The sequence below is a fragment of the Ciona intestinalis genome, unplaced genomic scaffold, assembly GCF_000224145.3.
Source record: "Ciona intestinalis unplaced genomic scaffold, KH HT001093.1, whole genome shotgun sequence".
Lineage (NCBI taxonomy): Eukaryota > Metazoa > Chordata > Ascidiacea > Phlebobranchia > Cionidae > Ciona > Ciona intestinalis.
The window spans coordinates 29064-46266 of NW_004191414.1; the positions used below are offsets into that span (position 1 = coordinate 29064).

The 17203-nt window shown below is 36.0% G+C and overlaps 4 protein-coding genes across 5 annotated transcripts; 3 read left to right on the plus strand and 1 right to left on the minus strand.

The window, feature by feature from the left end:
* Positions 1–2176: 2176 nt before the first annotated feature.
* On the plus strand, positions 2177–3937 carry LOC100187191 (SET domain-containing protein 9). Its single transcript, XM_002130068.4, has one exon. The coding sequence runs from the start codon at positions 2282–2284 to the stop codon at positions 3044–3046; it is 765 nt and encodes a 254-aa protein (XP_002130104.1). The 5' UTR covers positions 2177–2281; the 3' UTR covers positions 3047–3937.
* Positions 3904–6717, plus strand: LOC100176962 (ubiquitin-conjugating enzyme E2 T-like). The gene is made up of 5 exons (XM_002130016.5): positions 3904–4067; positions 4742–4917; positions 5396–5494; positions 5868–5951; positions 6183–6717. The coding sequence occupies exons 1-5, from the start codon at positions 3959–3961 to the stop codon at positions 6366–6368; spliced, it is 654 nt and encodes a 217-aa protein (XP_002130052.1). The 5' UTR covers positions 3904–3958; the 3' UTR covers positions 6369–6717.
* Positions 6718–6989: 272 nt separating this feature from the next.
* On the minus strand, positions 6990–12658 carry LOC100177737 (claudin-7-like). 2 transcript variants are annotated; one of them, XM_018817021.2, is made up of 5 exons: positions 12301–12643; positions 11808–11896; positions 10612–10776; positions 8165–8291; positions 6990–7802 (listed from the first exon to the last, which is right to left on the minus strand). In XM_018817021.2, the coding sequence occupies exons 1-5, from the start codon at positions 12432–12434 to the stop codon at positions 7580–7582; spliced, it is 738 nt and encodes a 245-aa protein (XP_018672566.1). In that variant the 5' UTR covers positions 12435–12643; the 3' UTR covers positions 6990–7579. The 2 variants fall into 2 exon arrangements, with proteins under 2 accessions (XP_018672566.1, XP_018672567.1); XM_018817022.2 differs by lacking the exons at positions 6990–7802; positions 8165–8291 and adding an exon at positions 9102–9530 and having other exon boundaries at positions 12301–12658.
* Positions 12659–14779: 2121 nt separating this feature from the next.
* On the plus strand, positions 14780–16859 carry LOC101243035 (prolyl 4-hydroxylase subunit alpha-1-like; the record flags this gene model as incomplete). Its single annotated transcript, XM_026839995.1, has 6 exons — positions 14780–15006; positions 15085–15239; positions 15670–15807; positions 16064–16260; positions 16347–16435; positions 16751–16859. Coding segments are annotated over exons 1-6 (915 nt in total), but the record flags the coding sequence as incomplete, so codon positions are not given.
* Between the last annotated feature and the right edge of the window lie 344 nt (positions 16860–17203).

A 17203-nucleotide genomic window follows, 5' to 3' on the forward strand; every position in this document is an offset into this window, starting at 1 on the left:
TACCGTTTTAACAGTGAAAAGTCGCGTCAGTTCACCGAACGCGCGGACTTGGCATATACAAAACTCGATCATTTTGGTAAAAGTAATTCAGACCTGCCTGTATATTAAACTGAACAGATGTTTAAGGTAGGTGATATTGTATTTTATGAATAAAGCAAATGGCAACCATCAATCTGCGGCATATACCCTAGATTAAATAAACTTACCTTACTTTTACATCTCTTTGTGGACGAGTTCTTGCCACACAAACGTTTGTTTACAATGAAAAATAAAATTACGTACAATTTAAAAAAAATATTGGGTGGGCCACCCCAGAGCCATAGAAATACCGAGTAGTCCAACCCATTGTTACGTAAAAGATAAATTGAACGGCAATTTGGGTCCAAAATAACACAGTAGGTATAGGGAAAATCCAGGTCTTTCGGTAAATTACAGAAAAACTTGGGCCTAAAAACAAATTTAAAGGTTGAAAAGTGTAAAAAACATGTGTTATTTGTTTTTTGTATCAAAAAAAGGAATTAGAAGCGGTTGATTTGTGACATTTTAGTCATTTAATGGGGGTAAATTTATATATTTTTTCAAAACAATGTTTGGTAAGGTAAATAGAAGCTGTTTTACGCCTTCCCACAAAAGGAAATCGCAAATAAAACTCAACAAGTTCGTTTAAACTCATTGCGAAAGTCACCGCCTTTTCTCTCTTTTCAACACACAAAGACGGCAGTTGGACTACTCGGTGTTTTTACGACTCTGGGCCACCCCACTGTTAATGGATACGGATGTTAGTCCAGAATCGGTATTAAACGGCATGTACCGTTTCTATATATATTTACGCAGGTAGCACAGTAGGGTTTCATTTGGCATCTAATCGGTAACTTTTTGATTGTTTGAGAAATTAACTATTACACCTAAACCAATACATATCAACATATAATTGAAGCCTTCATCATTCTCCAAGAGTACCATAAGATTAACAAAAATGCAAACCAAGCTGGCCCACAAGCTTTTTACAAACAGATATAACGATTCAATCATGTTATGATAGTAACACATCTTCTGTTCTGGTGAACAACCCAGCATTTACACCAAATCTCCACATTAAGTATTTCAGATGACATGTTCTCCCTGTAAACAGGTAATATAATTATATATACATGTATACTAATTTTACAATACTGCAATCCGTGCACATAAATTAATTCTAACTTTTTAGGATTTCACTCTCAGTAATTAAAATAAAATCATATGGTCTCTGAATTAACAATGATACCACAAAATACTTGCAGAACATTGTTAAGGTCCGAGAATCAGTCCAAATGCCTAATAACATCATAGAGTGAAAAAAATGCGGATGAAGTTAAGGAAACTGAAAATAACAACGTTCAACATACCTCAACTTGATACAGTGGGTATCATGGAGACCTAAGGTACATGTCGAGACCAAAATTTTCACTGTTCACCAGCGGCAGAATTACCGGACTTCATGGGCAATTTAATGGTTTCCACATCTGTATTTTACAATTTCACTGAAACAAAATGTAATAAACGTTAGGCTTTTTTTAGGATGTGCCTTGTAATTTGTCTTCAGTTGTATGTATATACTCTCAGCCGTTATGGTATATAAAAAATCATTCAAATTAAATTGTTGTGCGGTACACAAAAAACTTGCGTATAGCACTAAATTTGTTGTCAAACAAATGCCTTGGTACATCATAGAGTAACATAGGTCTCGTTTACATGTAATACATTTCGATTAAAAAACATACCTTCACCGCTTCCCCTAAAGACACCTTTCTGTGACAAGCAACCACCTAACCGAGCGTCTTTTGGAAAATGAATCACCGACCAATTTTCAAACACGTGTTCTTGTACCAGTGTTTCCATATATAAATACGACGGTTTTGGTGTTTACCAATATTGATGCTGTTTCTTTCATCTCGTACTCATTAACACATGTATAACCCATTTTTGTATTTTTTGCTTTATTTGCAAAGGTGGATTTAATAAGTCAGTACTTTTTGGCAAAAAAACACACCGTTGAAATACGCTAACTTGTTTTAATTCGCAAAGATTGGCTCTTGACTTTGCTTTTAATTTAGTGATTTTTTTTAATTGTATGAAATAATATATAAGCCTTAAAAAACGATTTTTTTCTAACATTGGCCTTACTTTCTGCAAATAGTATGGGCGGGACCGTACGCGTAAGGTAAAACTGCTAAACTGTACATTCTATCTGTTTGGGGTGAAAATAATTCGGCGGTAAATGTTGCTGTAAGTTGCGTGTATGTCTAAGGTAAAACAAATAATTCGGCGTTGGAACGCTTATAAATACCGCTTTTTACCGTGGCTGGCACTAAACCTGAAACGAGGAGATATTATTTCAGTAACGGAAAATAAACTGACCTCTGACGAAAACATTTTAGAACAGTTACAGGTGATTTTCAGTGCTTTAGAAAAGAATCAAGAGACAGGCCTCAATGCGAACCATGTTGTAGAAAATGTTTGCGGGTTTCAGATAGCGCAAAAGTCAAGCAGTATAAAAGAAGCTGGTACTGGTGTGTTTGTATCCAAAGGAACTGTAAGTAAAGGCCAAGTTGTTGCTTTATATCCCGGAACTGTTTACTTGCCGGCCGATTCAAAATTTTTCCAATCTCTTGGTAATCAGTTCATGTTCAAGTGCTTGGACAATCTGTATATTGATGGGAAAGACAGTGGTATTTCAAAATCTGTTTTTACCTCCTGTTCGAATAGAGACAGAATTGGTTTCCTTGAGGCTTGCGATATAAGTTGGATAAAAAGAAGCTTTGCATGCCCATTAAACGTTGGTCAGTATGTAAATAATCACAACAAATCAAACCCAGCGAATGTGCAATATCAGGAGTTTGATTTTGCTCAAGATTTTCCCAGAAATCTTTATAGATTTATTCCGAACATAAACTTTGATTGCACGGCTCAACTTAACTTTGTTAGAAGTGTTGCACTGATTGCGACAAGAGACATTCATAGTGGAGAAGAACTGCTTTCAAGTTACTTTACTATATCACGTTAACGATCGCTATTAAATTCCCTTTGTAGAAGACAGGAGTTACACCATGCGATTCCCATTTTGCGCACTCTTATCTGTTAACATGGCTGTATACAATCTTTATCGCTGTGTGGTACCATGCAAGTTGTGGAGAGTTTTGCCAACTCTCTTAAAAACAAGTTTAGGCACAAGGAGATTTTGTAGCTCCAGTCAACCACCTCCTTCACCCATGGGAACTTGTTGTATGAGCGGATGCGCCAACTGTATATGGATTCAACACGCTGAAAAACTGATGAAATTTTATAAAACTTCAGATAAAGGGAAAGAAGAGGCACTTAAGCTAATAGATGAACAAGTTGAAGATGGAAACTTGAAAGCCTATTTAAAGTTTGAGATTAAAATGATGAAATAAAACTTCAAGTTATAGTTAATGTTTCAACAAAAATTTAACTTTCAAAAATAAAAATTTTTAAAGCATCACCTCAATTTTAACAATTATTTTGCTTATTTGTACATGCGTTTGTATGTTTCAATTAAAAATTTATTGCTGTAGGAAATGTTAAAGTTCTTTTTTATATAGTGCTATAACAAAACAAATAACAAAAGACTCAATTGTTTATTTGAATATATTTACTATTTATTGACTTTCAGTGACGTGTTGTCACATATCATTTAAATTGATTGCTGTAGGAAAAGTTCTTTCTTTTATATGATACTATCTATCAGAAATAACAAAAAATCCATATAGATATATTTATTATTGATTATTTATGTTCTATTTTCTTGAGTATTGGTATTGAATCTTTTGTCTAATTTCCTTTTCTTATTATTAGTACCATGACAAGTTAAAAAAGATAATTCAATTGTTTTATAAATATTTACTATTTATTAACTTTTTGTCCACTTTCTATACAGGTAAGTATATTCGAATTTAAAATGCAAAGAAGTTTACGATTAAAACGCGAGTTACATATGTTGGCTCAAAATCCTTCACCGGGAATATCTTGCTGGCAAGATGAAAACCAAATAAATGTAATCCATGCACGTAAGTTTAATTATCATGTGAGGCACAATAAGTAACACAACCCACTAATTTACATATGTGGTAACTCGTAAGTAGGCACGAGCTGTAAACAGAACACCTGTGTTATAAGTAAAGTTACATTCGATTCATAAATTTATTTGTGTTTTATTCAACTTATAAAAAAGGCTAGTATACACAGTAGTTCTACATTGCTCATTAGTTAATTTGAAATAAAAATTATATATATATATGTATGTTTTTTTCTTCTGTTTTATATCTTGTAATTTTATCCTTGAAATGGTCTGGTACTCATTTTGCTGGTCTTTTTTGCCAAAAGATCTCAGGTTTTGACAAATATCTGTGTTGTATGGAACCCACTGCATTTTACTTCATCATTACTTGTTTAATCCTGTCTGGCGGCACAAGTCAATTTCTAACACGGGACAAGGTTTTCCTATTGCCTTAGTTCATTTAGTGGAGTAGGGGAAGACAAGACCTAATATTTAGCACATATATTGTTTAAACATCCTGATCGTTTTTTAAACAATTAACAACTGTGAGTAAAAGTCGTGAGGATACAGTTTTATAATTTTTTGAATGTTCTTTGTTTACTACCTAATGCAACAAGAAAATAAATAAAGAAGTGTCCCATCTCCCCCCCACCCTACTTACTATATTGTGTTTTATTATTTCAGAAATAATTGGAAGCGATGGTACACCTTATGCTGGTGGAATATTTTCAATAGAGGTTTCTGTCCCAGATAGATATCCATTCGAACCTCCAAAAGCAAGGTTCATGACCCCTATATATCACCCTAACATTGATAGTGGTGGTAGGATATGTCTGGATACATTAAAGATGCCTCCACAGGTAGGTATATAAACAATGTATATACTTCCAGGGTTTAATATTGATACTGTGGTACAATGGGTGGTGCAATGGCCTGTAAACTAGAGGTAGTGGGTTCAAGTCTTGTCGATGCTACCATTAGGACATTTGTGTTAGTGTGTCCATCGGCAAGACTTAATGGTAATTGATCCAACACAGGTTATGCTTTGTCTTAATTGGGCCATAAATAAATAAAGAAAATCTCCCCCAAAATAATCATCTATAAAGTAACTCGTAAGCACGCACAAGATGTATAAAACAAAATAAGTATGTTATAACTTATAACTACTGTCGACGCTGCATAAGTATAAAACAAGTTTTAAAAAAACAATAAAACAAAACTTTTAATAAAATTAAAAATCAAGCTGACTGTGTTATAAACTAGACAACCTCTTACTTTTGAGACACTGGACACCTTTTAGTTTCCTTTTTTTTCTTGAACCAAATCTTATTATACCAGGGTGCATGGAAGCCATCATTAAACATTGGCTCCATCTTAACAACTATACAACTACTAATGTCAGAACCAAACCCTGATGATCCTCTTATGGCAGATATTGTAAGTTATAAAAAATAAAAAGATATTGTATATATTTTTTAAAATCATAAAAAAACAAATATATATATTGTAATATATATGTTTTATTTATGAAATTGCTGTTTGTTTTTTTAAAAAAGATTAATACTATGTAAGCTGAGTTGAGTTAAAGATCAGTTGAATTAACATTATATATGATGAATTATATATATATATATATATTAAACATATATATATACATCTTATGAAACTTTCAATTCAATATGTCTTAAGTATTTCTTATTCCTGTCTTATAATTCTAAATCATTTAAAACTGAAGTGGCTGCATTTTTTAATTGTTTAGTATAATATATTATGTGTATATATTTCATCTTACTTTGTATTTGATCTCCAGTCTGCAGAATACAAATTCGACAAACCCATGTTTACACAAAAAGCCATCGAACACACTAGGCAACATGCATTTGGAAAATCACTGGTTTGTACCACTGTTTTGAACAACTTTTAGTGTAACTTAACATCCATTTTATTTAGTGTAACTTACCTTAATTTGTTTATTTTTTTAAAATCCAATAATTTTTCTCAATTTTTTAAATATCATACGTTATTTATTTTATTAACACCATGTTTTTTTAAACATCATCATTTCATTTATCCCCTTAAAAAATACAGAAAGTGTTAAATGCACCATGTTATTATTATTACGCAGTTTCAGAATCCGCATAGAGAAAGTTGTTGTTCTTCTGATGATGACCAGTTAATGGAAACAAACAGTACAGAAGAATTCCCACAATGTTCAGGGCATACCTCAAATTCAAGAAAAAGGCTTTCAAAAGACCTTCAGCAAACAAACAATACGGACCATGCGAGCAAAAAACCGAGAGAGTTTGTTTGACCCGAGTAATACTGCTAAGAAATTTACTTGAATTTTATTACCTGGTTAATAACTCCCCTCAAATTCAAATTTATTTCGGATTCTCAGTTTGTGACGCGACTTCGTTTCTGATCCCAGTTACTAGATGTATTTGGTCCGCCATTGTGAAATGTGCCTGGTATTTCTATTTTATGAGATTTTTTGCATTATTTTTTGTTGTTGTGTATTAAATACTCAGCAAGCTTCACATTGCCAAGTGCCATTGATTTGTATGCTTCGTATGAATATCGTGTTCTTTTCCAGTTTGTTGTTTTTTCTATTCTTTCTTATTCTCGAAAATCACTTTAAAATTCTGTTCTGCAAGCACAATCGAAAATCCACAGAATTATTATAACCGTAGCCCCGCGACTCCATAAGTGCGTTGTTAGTTATTTAAAACACGATCAGAAAATGTCAATTTTAGACCGTAACTATATCCCATCTTACCCCAATCTTGATGGGTAATTTCTGTTTCAGATGCTGACTCTGTCTTATTTTACCTCAATCTGGATTAGGAAATGTCGGTTTTAGATGACATCTAGATCCCATCTTACCCCAATAGCACTGTAGCAAGTTACATAAACAAGTATTAATAACCAAAAGACAGATGATGGTAATTCATTAATGTATAATAAACGCAGAAACCAAATAAAAAACAAAGGTTCCATGCAAACGCGGCATAGCAAATAAAAAAGTAGGTATAAATGTTTCCAAGCGATACATATACCGCTGGAATAAAACGTAACATAATCGGGTAGGGTAAGATGCGACACCTTTTTATTCCATTTTTTCGTCCCATTTAGTAGTAAACAAAGAACATTTAAAGAATTATAAAACCGTATCCTCACGACTCTCATAGACCGCTGTTAATTGTTTAAAACACGATCAGGGTATTTGGATTTTATGTGCTAAAGGTGCCCCATCTTTCCCCACCCTACTGTATTCTCTTATTCTAAACATAAGCTTTTAACGAATGCGAAACCGCGTGAACTTTTGTTGCTTCTGCAGAATCATCTGTTGTGTTTGCAGATGTATGCACGTCTGCTGATATCCGATCTTTTATACGGCGGGATCTTCTTTCTTCTTCCGTTACGTTTTGTTGTCTTCTTGCATCACTTGGGACGTGATACCCGGTTGATGACGTCATTGAGCTTCCGTACGTCAAACCGTTATTACCGTTATTCGCTCCGGAGTCAGAAAATCGTGTTTGTTTTTGTTGCGGTTGGTTTCTTGCGTGTCGCGTCGATGGTAATACGTAGGGTTGGTGCGAACTGTGGTCTGTAGTTTTTTGCATTATCGATATCGGTGTAAATTCGCGATAATGGGCTGGGGGTCGTGGCGGACGAACTAGGATGGCTATCGTTGAGGCGCATACGAGCACACCACAAAGTATACCAAGTGCTAGACTTGCCCAACCTAGGGATAAAGAAGTTGTTGTTAAAATATCAATTAAAAAATATAATTATTTATGTGGTCGTGAGGATGAATTGGGTTCGAGGCTCGACGCTGCCACCAATGTGGGCATATGTGTCCCTTTCGTGCAACACTTAATGGCAATTGACCCAACCTAGTGATCACTAATGGATTGTCAAAGTTGTCAGCCATACACAAAACAAAAATAGTCAGCGACAAAGTAACATACATGTTAACTCGTAAGCTGGCACGAGGTGTATGAAACAGAACCCCGTGTTATAACGAATGACGTTGCCACGCAAGGGTAAACAGATTACATTCATTTAAAATTATCTACATGGTTGTTTAGCCTAACCCATACCTACCAAGAAACAAAGCATTTCCATATTCGTATCGAAGGTACATTGGTAAGTCCCTGGGCAAAACTCGGATTGTAATAATCTTGTAAAACACCTTGCGCGTAATAAGACACCGCAGCACCAGTCAGAACCCCTGGATAGATATAAATAATTAGTCTCGAATCGCCTGGACTAAATAACTCAAGAACAGAAAAACGCAATGACACGAAGTGTATGAAACAGAACACCCGTGTTATAACGACTTGTTTTCTGCCACTCGAGGATAAAGCAAGCTACATTGATTCATTCAACGGCATGCAATTGACACCACTAATAACTAGCGACACAGAGCCATGCAAAACGCTGGGATGACATGCTAATTTACTTACCGTGACAACATGTGTTGAGTGACAACTTACCTCAACAACTCCCAAGCGACTAGAACACAGTTTTGTCAGCCCACGACACTAAAGGGCCAAACTAACGATCGATTTCACGCTGCTCTTGTTGCTTTGTATGAATTAATTATATTTGCCGTTCAGTAATAAGTTACATCACTTCAAGTAATACACCTCATAATAGCTTGGTGAAGTTGGTTGATAAAAAGTTGTTTATTATTGTAATGAACTAGGGTGGGGTAAAATAGGACATGCTTTCATTCTACATTTTTGTAGAAAACAAAGAATATTCACAGAATTATAAAACCGTAGCCTGGCGACTGGTTTTAGCTGTTAACGATATCCCACCTTACCACACAGTACTATAGCTATCATGTAAACCTGTACCAGTAACGAATGGTTATGAACTCGCTACCCGTACCTATATGCCTAAGCTTGAACATATTCCACATATGTATGTATGTACACATTAGAAACACTACAAACCTTTCATAAGCAGGATTTTTTTGGTGTAAGAATATATATATTCTGAACATATGTTTAAATTTAAAATAAAAATAAAACAGTACTAACTAAAACGCATATTAATAAAACTCGTTTGACCTTTCCCACAGCGTGTGCTAATATTAAAACAACAAAAACATAATACCCCGTAAAATCAATACACACGTATAATATGTTAATTCAAACAAAGTCAGCCACGTAAACCGGATTTCTCGATCCAAAGTTTTTCGCAACAGTTTGCTGACAGCCAAAATATCTGGAAACTTTCTCTTCGTTTTTTCTCTTTCGAAATGAAAAAGTCCGAGCCGGAACTGAATGACCGATCTCATCAACCGGTAGTGAAGCACAACATGAGCCCATGATTACTAACAAGGATGATAACATGCCAGCACATGCAGTAGCCACTACAACATAAAACCCCGACATCACAGTATAGCCGTCTTTGGTTGACCACAAGTACGCACAGTACGAAGCAGCCGCAGTCCCGAAACCTAGACATTTTAACACTTTGGCTAAAACTGGGAATTATTGACTGTTCTTAAATCTTATTATGTGTGGAAGAGTAGGGAAAGACGGGACACCTTTAGAACATAATATCCAAATATTTTGATCGTGTTTTAAACAATTAACAACGGTCTACGGAAGTCATGAGAATACGATGTTATAATTCAATAAATGTTCTTTGTTTACTACTAAATGAAGGAGAAAATGGCATGAAAAGATGTTCCATCTTACCCCACTCTACTATACATGTTGGTTTCGTGTCCCGGCAGCCTACTTGGGCAACAGTAACTGTTGCCATTTGTTGTTGCCATATATAGTCACAGTTTAATTTAAACGGATGGTATGGTTTTACCGCGGTTTTATGCGCTGTACAAGGTCGAATTTAAATGTATTTCTTGATCGCATTCCAGACATATGCATTACAGATTAAGAACGGAGATCCGACAAATGGCGGTTTCAGAATATTGACGTTTGTGGAAGTCTAGCGTAGAGTTGAGAAAAATCAATTATCAATAAAGCGATATGTTTCCCAAGAGAGCAATTCAATGCGCAAATTAAATGCCACAGCGGTTAGGCTTAAAAATCTTACATTTAGCGCACAAATCTTGTTATAAACATCGTTTAATAAGCCAGTGATGTGAGTTAGGATGTAAACAATTTTAAAGGCGAGGTATTCATTTGCCACTCTTATATGCAGAAGGGTGCTGGGGAAGTCGGAAAAAATCGTGTTTAAACAATTAACAACGGTCTGTTAGAGTCGTGAGGTTACTGTGAGGGGAGGAGGGGAATGTGAGGGGAAATAGAATAAAAAGGTGTTATATTCTCCCACCCTACTATATATCATTTTAAACAGCCCACGGTACTCGCCTATAAGTCACTTTGCGCGCCCGCCGCCGGCTATGTTTCTGCTCACGTGTTGCTCAATTACGATGAAATGCGAAACTTCTTCTTAAGTTTAAGTTTTTACGTCAATAGTTCTACACACCCACAACACCGTTATGTTCCACCAACATGCTATGTACGCCCACCGTTTACAAAAAAAACACCAATGATAACAGACACACATACCAGATATTCCGAACAGTAATCCTCCAAGCAAGGCAATTCTTGCTTTGACGATATGATTACTGCTGCCCAGCCCAACGCATTTCATGCCCAGCACGGTTATTATAATGGCCACAAAGCCAGTCCCAATCGATGATATCATCAAAGCTCGACAAATCTGAAGCACCTCTGCAGAAAATGGGAGTTTCGTTAGTAATCAACTGGATGAGTCATTCACACGTGGATATGGTATAATCTCAAAAAATCCGCCTAAGGAGCGGCTTACTGTAGACAGGCTTCAATTACACTGCATGCATTTTATATGCGGGTATATTCGCTGGTGGTTATGGATTAGCACATGGCGTGTTCGAAAACTTTACGGAATTAATCGATACCGGCCATTGCATGTCTTTGTAGTAAAGATTACACTCGCATATACATAGATAGTAAACTATACAGGGGCATACAAATATTTCGTATTTAATCCCTAAAAGCCTAATAAACACATTGTAATTAACTTGCAGCGTGGCACATATAGTATAGTGGAGTGGGGGAAGATGGGAGACCTTAAGTACATAATATCCAAGTATCCTAATCGTGTTTTAAACAGTTAACAACAGTCTATAGGAGTCGTGGGGATATAGTTTTATAATTCTTTGAATGTTCTTTGTTTACTGATAAACGGAACGAGAAAATACAGTTTAAAAGTGTCCCATCTCCCCCACCCTACTGTATTATAGTAGACCAAGCTTGAAATAAGGAACAGAATGAGATGGTCGCCACAAATAAAACTTATTTAAGTTGAAGTAAATAGATTATTCGCACCGCCATTTTCTCTGTGACAGCTTAATTGACTGTTACCCAATAAAAATCGCGGTTTTTTATCCCTGACCACGAAGCGCCTTTTTCTGATTTTAGGTTTTTTCCAGCAGTTTTAAATTGAAGCAAAAGACGTATCGGAAGGGCATATACATCACTTTTGCTTATAGATGTCAGGTGACCACCAGATCTGCTTTAGCATGTATATTTTGCTTAAATATTTATGACAATAAACGACTTCCAAACTTATAGTGCTTAACTGCCATCCAGATATTGATCCCCGCAAATCAATAACTTCGACCTAACCGTCTAAGTGAAATCTTTTAAGAATAATATACAATTATATGCACTTTGAATGGCAATTGCGACAGTGACACACAATTTCAGTCAACCCAACTTACGTGGAAGGTTCACGAAGAATTCTGCGTAGTCTTTGCAGTTGGTCTGGCCTGTTACGAACGCTGTACACGAAACCCACAACCCTTCGTACCTGTAAAAAAACAACTTCTTAACTTTCTAAAAATTTCCAATAGCAATCTCACTTATTTTCGAATTTATTAGATGTTTGTGTTTGAATTATCGGAATGTTTTAAACCAAAAATCCTTAACCAGATTTTAGAATGAAGATAGTTGCATGATAGTATAATACACTTGTACAAAAAGAGCTTTAAAGATGTATTTCCAGTATACCAGAGTTTGACAATACTTGAAATCTTATAGCAATAAAAGCGACAGTGAAAATAAAAGCTCATCTAGTAAGCAATTATGTTCTGATCAGTCAAGTTTCTTATCGTATTCTTATAACGCCAGAGTTTGACTAAAGTTAGAGTTTGAAGGCAATTAAAGCAATAAAAAGGCAAATGTGTTCTTACTGATAAAGTTTCTTATTCTTACTTTAGCGTGTTATCAATAAGTGTTTGACCGTGACTGTTTTTCCTCCATTCCGGGGAAGCGCAAGTCCCAATCATGCCAACCCATGCTAGAACTCCAAGGGTAAATCCGAACACCTGAAGAGCGCTTGAGGCCATTTCATTAAGCAGATATATTCGGTTACAGTAATCTCCACTCGCTCGCAAATTAATCCTATACCTAAAACCAGTAACCCTTTTTGTATATGTGTCACCACTCCTACACCTGCAATAAAAAGAAATTTAATACCATACGGTAAAATGTGCACCTTTAGCAATATCCAAGTATCCTGATTGCATTCAAATATCCAACAACGCTGTTTTCGAGTCGAGAGCTTACTATTATATATTTGTTTTGAATGTTCTTTGTTTACTACCAAATGTGACGACAAGGTAGAAGGAAAATATCCCATCTTACCCCACCCTACTATGCACTAAGTATCTGAACTACCTTATAGACTCAAATTTCCCTTGAACAAGATTTTTCATTTACATGCATTTTAAACTTCACAAATCTCCCCCTTTACTTACAGGGCAAACGACTCCCTCGAGTCACTTATACTTTCCATGGTGAATACTACGGCCCACAAAAATCGATCTCAACCAAGCAAGCTTTTACGCGCTTTCTCCGTGACCAAGTTATTTCATAGCCGTGGGCGAACTACGTAACTAAAATCGTTATCGGCATATTCAACAAAGGTACGCGGGCTGTGAATTTTCTTCTGTATTGAATGACAGTAATTGTGGGTTTGTCTTTTCGATATTCTAACGACTTCTCCTCTCTCGTACGTCCTATACACTGATTAAACCTGCACTAATTTATTGAACTACCGCTCAGCTTCGGTAAGCGAAAACCAATTTAGCAAAGCGAAAACTGAGTTGAGAAAGCACATCAAGCGCTTTTACTGTTGTTTCTTCGAAGCTGGGTGTTAAAACCTAGGAACTGCCTTGAACCAACGCTTTGTTTCAAACCACGCATGAAAAACTCAATAGTAATTAGCCCTCTCCATAAGTTGTTTCATTCTGGATCAATGTATTCATTTCAATCGCGAAAATGAAGCTCAGTCATCCCCCAGAGGACGAAATACTCAAAACATTTTAGCGCGACACAAGTGAAATTGATTAACCTAATGCATGCGGAAAGTGTCACTGCACTGCGGCCGATCAGCAGGCACACTAAGTCAACCAAAAGTGCTAAAAACCTAAATCTCTTGCGTAAAACGTGCTGTCTAAATCGGCATCAAAAAAACTTTGCATAGCTATCAATATCAATTAGACCCTTCAATAATAACTTGTCGGTAAGCAATAAACATCATAGTGCTTTTCAACCCTGCACGCTTTTAGCACCGCAGTGCGAAGTCTCGGGTAGCCTATTTCTTCTCTGAGTGTGCGTTCTTTCATTTTAATGTCGGCCTGGAATTCTTCTACCCGGACCACAAATCCTATCGATTTCGGTAGTCCTGTTCATCAAATGAATGCCTCGGCCTTGTTTTAACGATTATCACCGCTACGAAACTAATGGATTATTTTAGTTTGCTTTCAAAATCTTTCAAAGGCACCTTTATTGTAATTTTTATTCAAATTTGCATAAAACAAAAAGTTTACGCTTCGAAATTGCAGAAGTATTATGCTATGAAAGTTATTTGATTGCAATTTAGAATATATAGTATTGTTGGGAAAGATGGGACACCTGTGGCACCTAATATCCAAACATCCTGTGTTTTAAACAATTAACAACGGTCTATGGGAGTCGCGAGGATACGGTTTTATAATGTGATATAGGCTTTCTTTTAATAGTGTTTGTAAAACACTGTACAATGCGTCAGTTACAAACAGCAAATACTTTTTCAATTGCTCGTAAATAGCTTGTTAACCATACATACATTATTATGTCGAAAACGAGCAATATATTGATACATTTTCTCGTAAATTGTTAATATATTAAACAGTAACTAACCAAGCAACCTACACATAAGAATGCTTACAAAATGTAATTTACTTCATCCTCGGGTAGCCGAAAAACGGCAGTCGTTACAACACGTTTATTCATACACACCTCGTGCCAGCTTACGAGATGTATGTTACTTACAAACATTCCCTGTTGGAGACGCAGACGTATCGTAGCAGTTAACGAGTTATACTAAATCAATTACTTCCTTTTGTGGAATGTAGACAGACTTTGTACTAAGTAAGGAACCACATAATGCGTGTGTATTATGCATAAACACTCCTAATATATCATTATAAGACACATAGTATGGTTTGCTTAGGTATAAGATTGTTGCAAGTTTAAAAGCATATGGCTGGCAGGAAAGTTAGCACGTATAGTTCTTAGTTGTGTTAGAAGAAAGTGAATTAATACATTGTGGTCGTGTGCATACACTATCTATGTATACCGAGACAAAATTGAGGTAAGACCAAACCGAGCATCATTTATAACATGAGTCTCGCTGTTGTTATACCAGATGATGCGAAATAAGATAGATTCCAACAAAGTTATCGTTCATCTCGGTCTGTCCTATCTAGTTTTATGCACCTTCTGCCTGGGTACTAGTTTTGGTGATTGGTTTTCTTCTACGCACGACATCGGAGAACTAGTGAAGCATGAAGTCAAGTACCTGTCTTCATTGGATAAATTTACCAAGCTCGAAACGAAAAGCACAAGCCAAGAAATACTTACAGAGTTGCAGAGGTATGTAAATCGTTAGCTGTCACGCATTTCCGGGGTATTAGTTTACGACATCTCAGCGAAACACTTTGTTTGTTTCAGACTAACGTCAAATATAAGAAAGATATCAAAGATTGCTGTGGCTGATTTGACCAAATATTTGTCTAATCCTATCAATTTGTATAAAACCATACAACGATACTCGATTCAATGGCGGGAAGTTGGAAGGTTATTGGAAAGTTTCAAACACAAGCAAGGTAAAAGTTAAGTTACTAATTAATGTTATCACGTTGCATGAAGCATCGACACTTAACGAAAATTGCTCCAACCCAATGGTCAGTAATGGATTGTCCAAATGATCAGCCATACATAAAAAAATATCCCACGAAGTGTATGAAACAAAACACCCGTGTTATAACTATACAGTCGTTTTTCGGCCACGCAAGGGGAATGTATAGTAGGGTTGGGAAAGATGGGACACCTTAGAACATATAATATCCAAATATGCTGATCGTGTTTTAAACAATTAACAACGATGGGAGTCCTGAGGATACGGTTTTATATTATTTTGAATGTTCTTTGTTTACTAGCAAATGGGACGAAAAAATAGAATGAAAAGGTGTCCCATCTTCCCCCATCCTACTATATAGTTTATACATTCAAGTATATATGCATACATGTTCACAGGTTTCGCCGTTGATTTTTCCAAACTTACAAAGAAATTTCCGGATCATATCGACATGACAGGTGCTCAGAGGTCTATACTTCGCATACAACGAGCTTATCGTTTACACACCAACGATTTGATGAAGGGAATGATAAAAGGTTTGATTAAAACTAACTATAGTAGGGTGGTGGGGTGGGGCACTTTTAGCACATAATGTTCAAACATCCTGCATGATGACCGTGTTTTAAACAATTAACAACGGTCTATGGAAGTCGTGGGAATACGGTTTTATATTTCTTTGAATGTTCTTTGTTTACTACCAAATGTGACGAGTCAATGGAATATGAGAAGTTGTCCCATCTTCCCCTACCCTACTATATGACTGTTAATTACTTACAAATCTTACATTACAAGGTGTATTGGATCTAGGTAACGAAGCTCTCGAAAGTCTGAAAGGTGAAGATGCTTTTTTAATCGGACAACTTGCAAAGACGGATTTACATTATAATCAATGTGTTTCATGGCTGGATGAAGCATTAGCTCAGCATCGGCCAGAAAGTAACTACTCAGTGGAAAAAGTCGTTGATTATTTATCCTTCTGTGAAGCGAAGGTAAATGGAAACTCATTTTTAAAGTTTTTTGGTCTGTGCAAATAGAAACTTATTTTCGTGTTTATGTGCTTTGTATTATCACATAGAGAGGCAACCTTCGAAGGGCTACACAGTTGCTGAAGCAGAATACGAAAGTTACCACCCTGTCTAGTGGATTGGCCTTACGTGACCGACTGTAAGTTTGAATAAATGAATGTAACTTACTTTATCCTCACGTGGCCGAAAACGACGGTTGTTATAACACGGATGTTCTGTTTTATAAACCTTGAGCCCGCTTACGAGTTACAATGTGTGTACCTTTATGGGTGATTATTTTATTTGGAACTTTTATTAATGACTAATAATTTGGACAATCCATTAGGGGAGCACTGTGTCTTGCACAAGGACACATGCACCCCACGATGATATAGCAGCGACCAGATCTTAATTAGAATTCTGGAATCAAAACTATAAAAAGCGATTTTTTTTAACATTTGCGATAATTCTTTAGAAACAAAGTTCGTGCCCAGTGGCTAACATCCTTTCTACGAGTTTACGGGATGAAAGATTGGGATAACGAGACAGAAGTTTATGAAAGACACTGTCGCGGCCAAACAATAGTAAATCTGTTAACATTTATTTGTAACTGTTTGCTGTCTTCCGCTGCTCACTGTTTTACTATAAATTTATTTGCTTGTAATTTATAATTAGAATAAGGTAGGGAATGATGGGACAGCTTTTCATTTCATTTTCTCTACCCATTTGGTAGTAAACAATGAACATTCTTGAAAACATAGAACCGTATCCTCGATCAGGGCTCCCATATAAGCAGTTGTTATTTGTTTAAAACACGATCAGAATACTTAGATTTTATGGGCTAAAGATGTTTTATCTTTCCCCACAGTATTATACATCTTATACATACATTTTCCCAGAAGCGAAAATCCAACCTTAAATTGAAGTG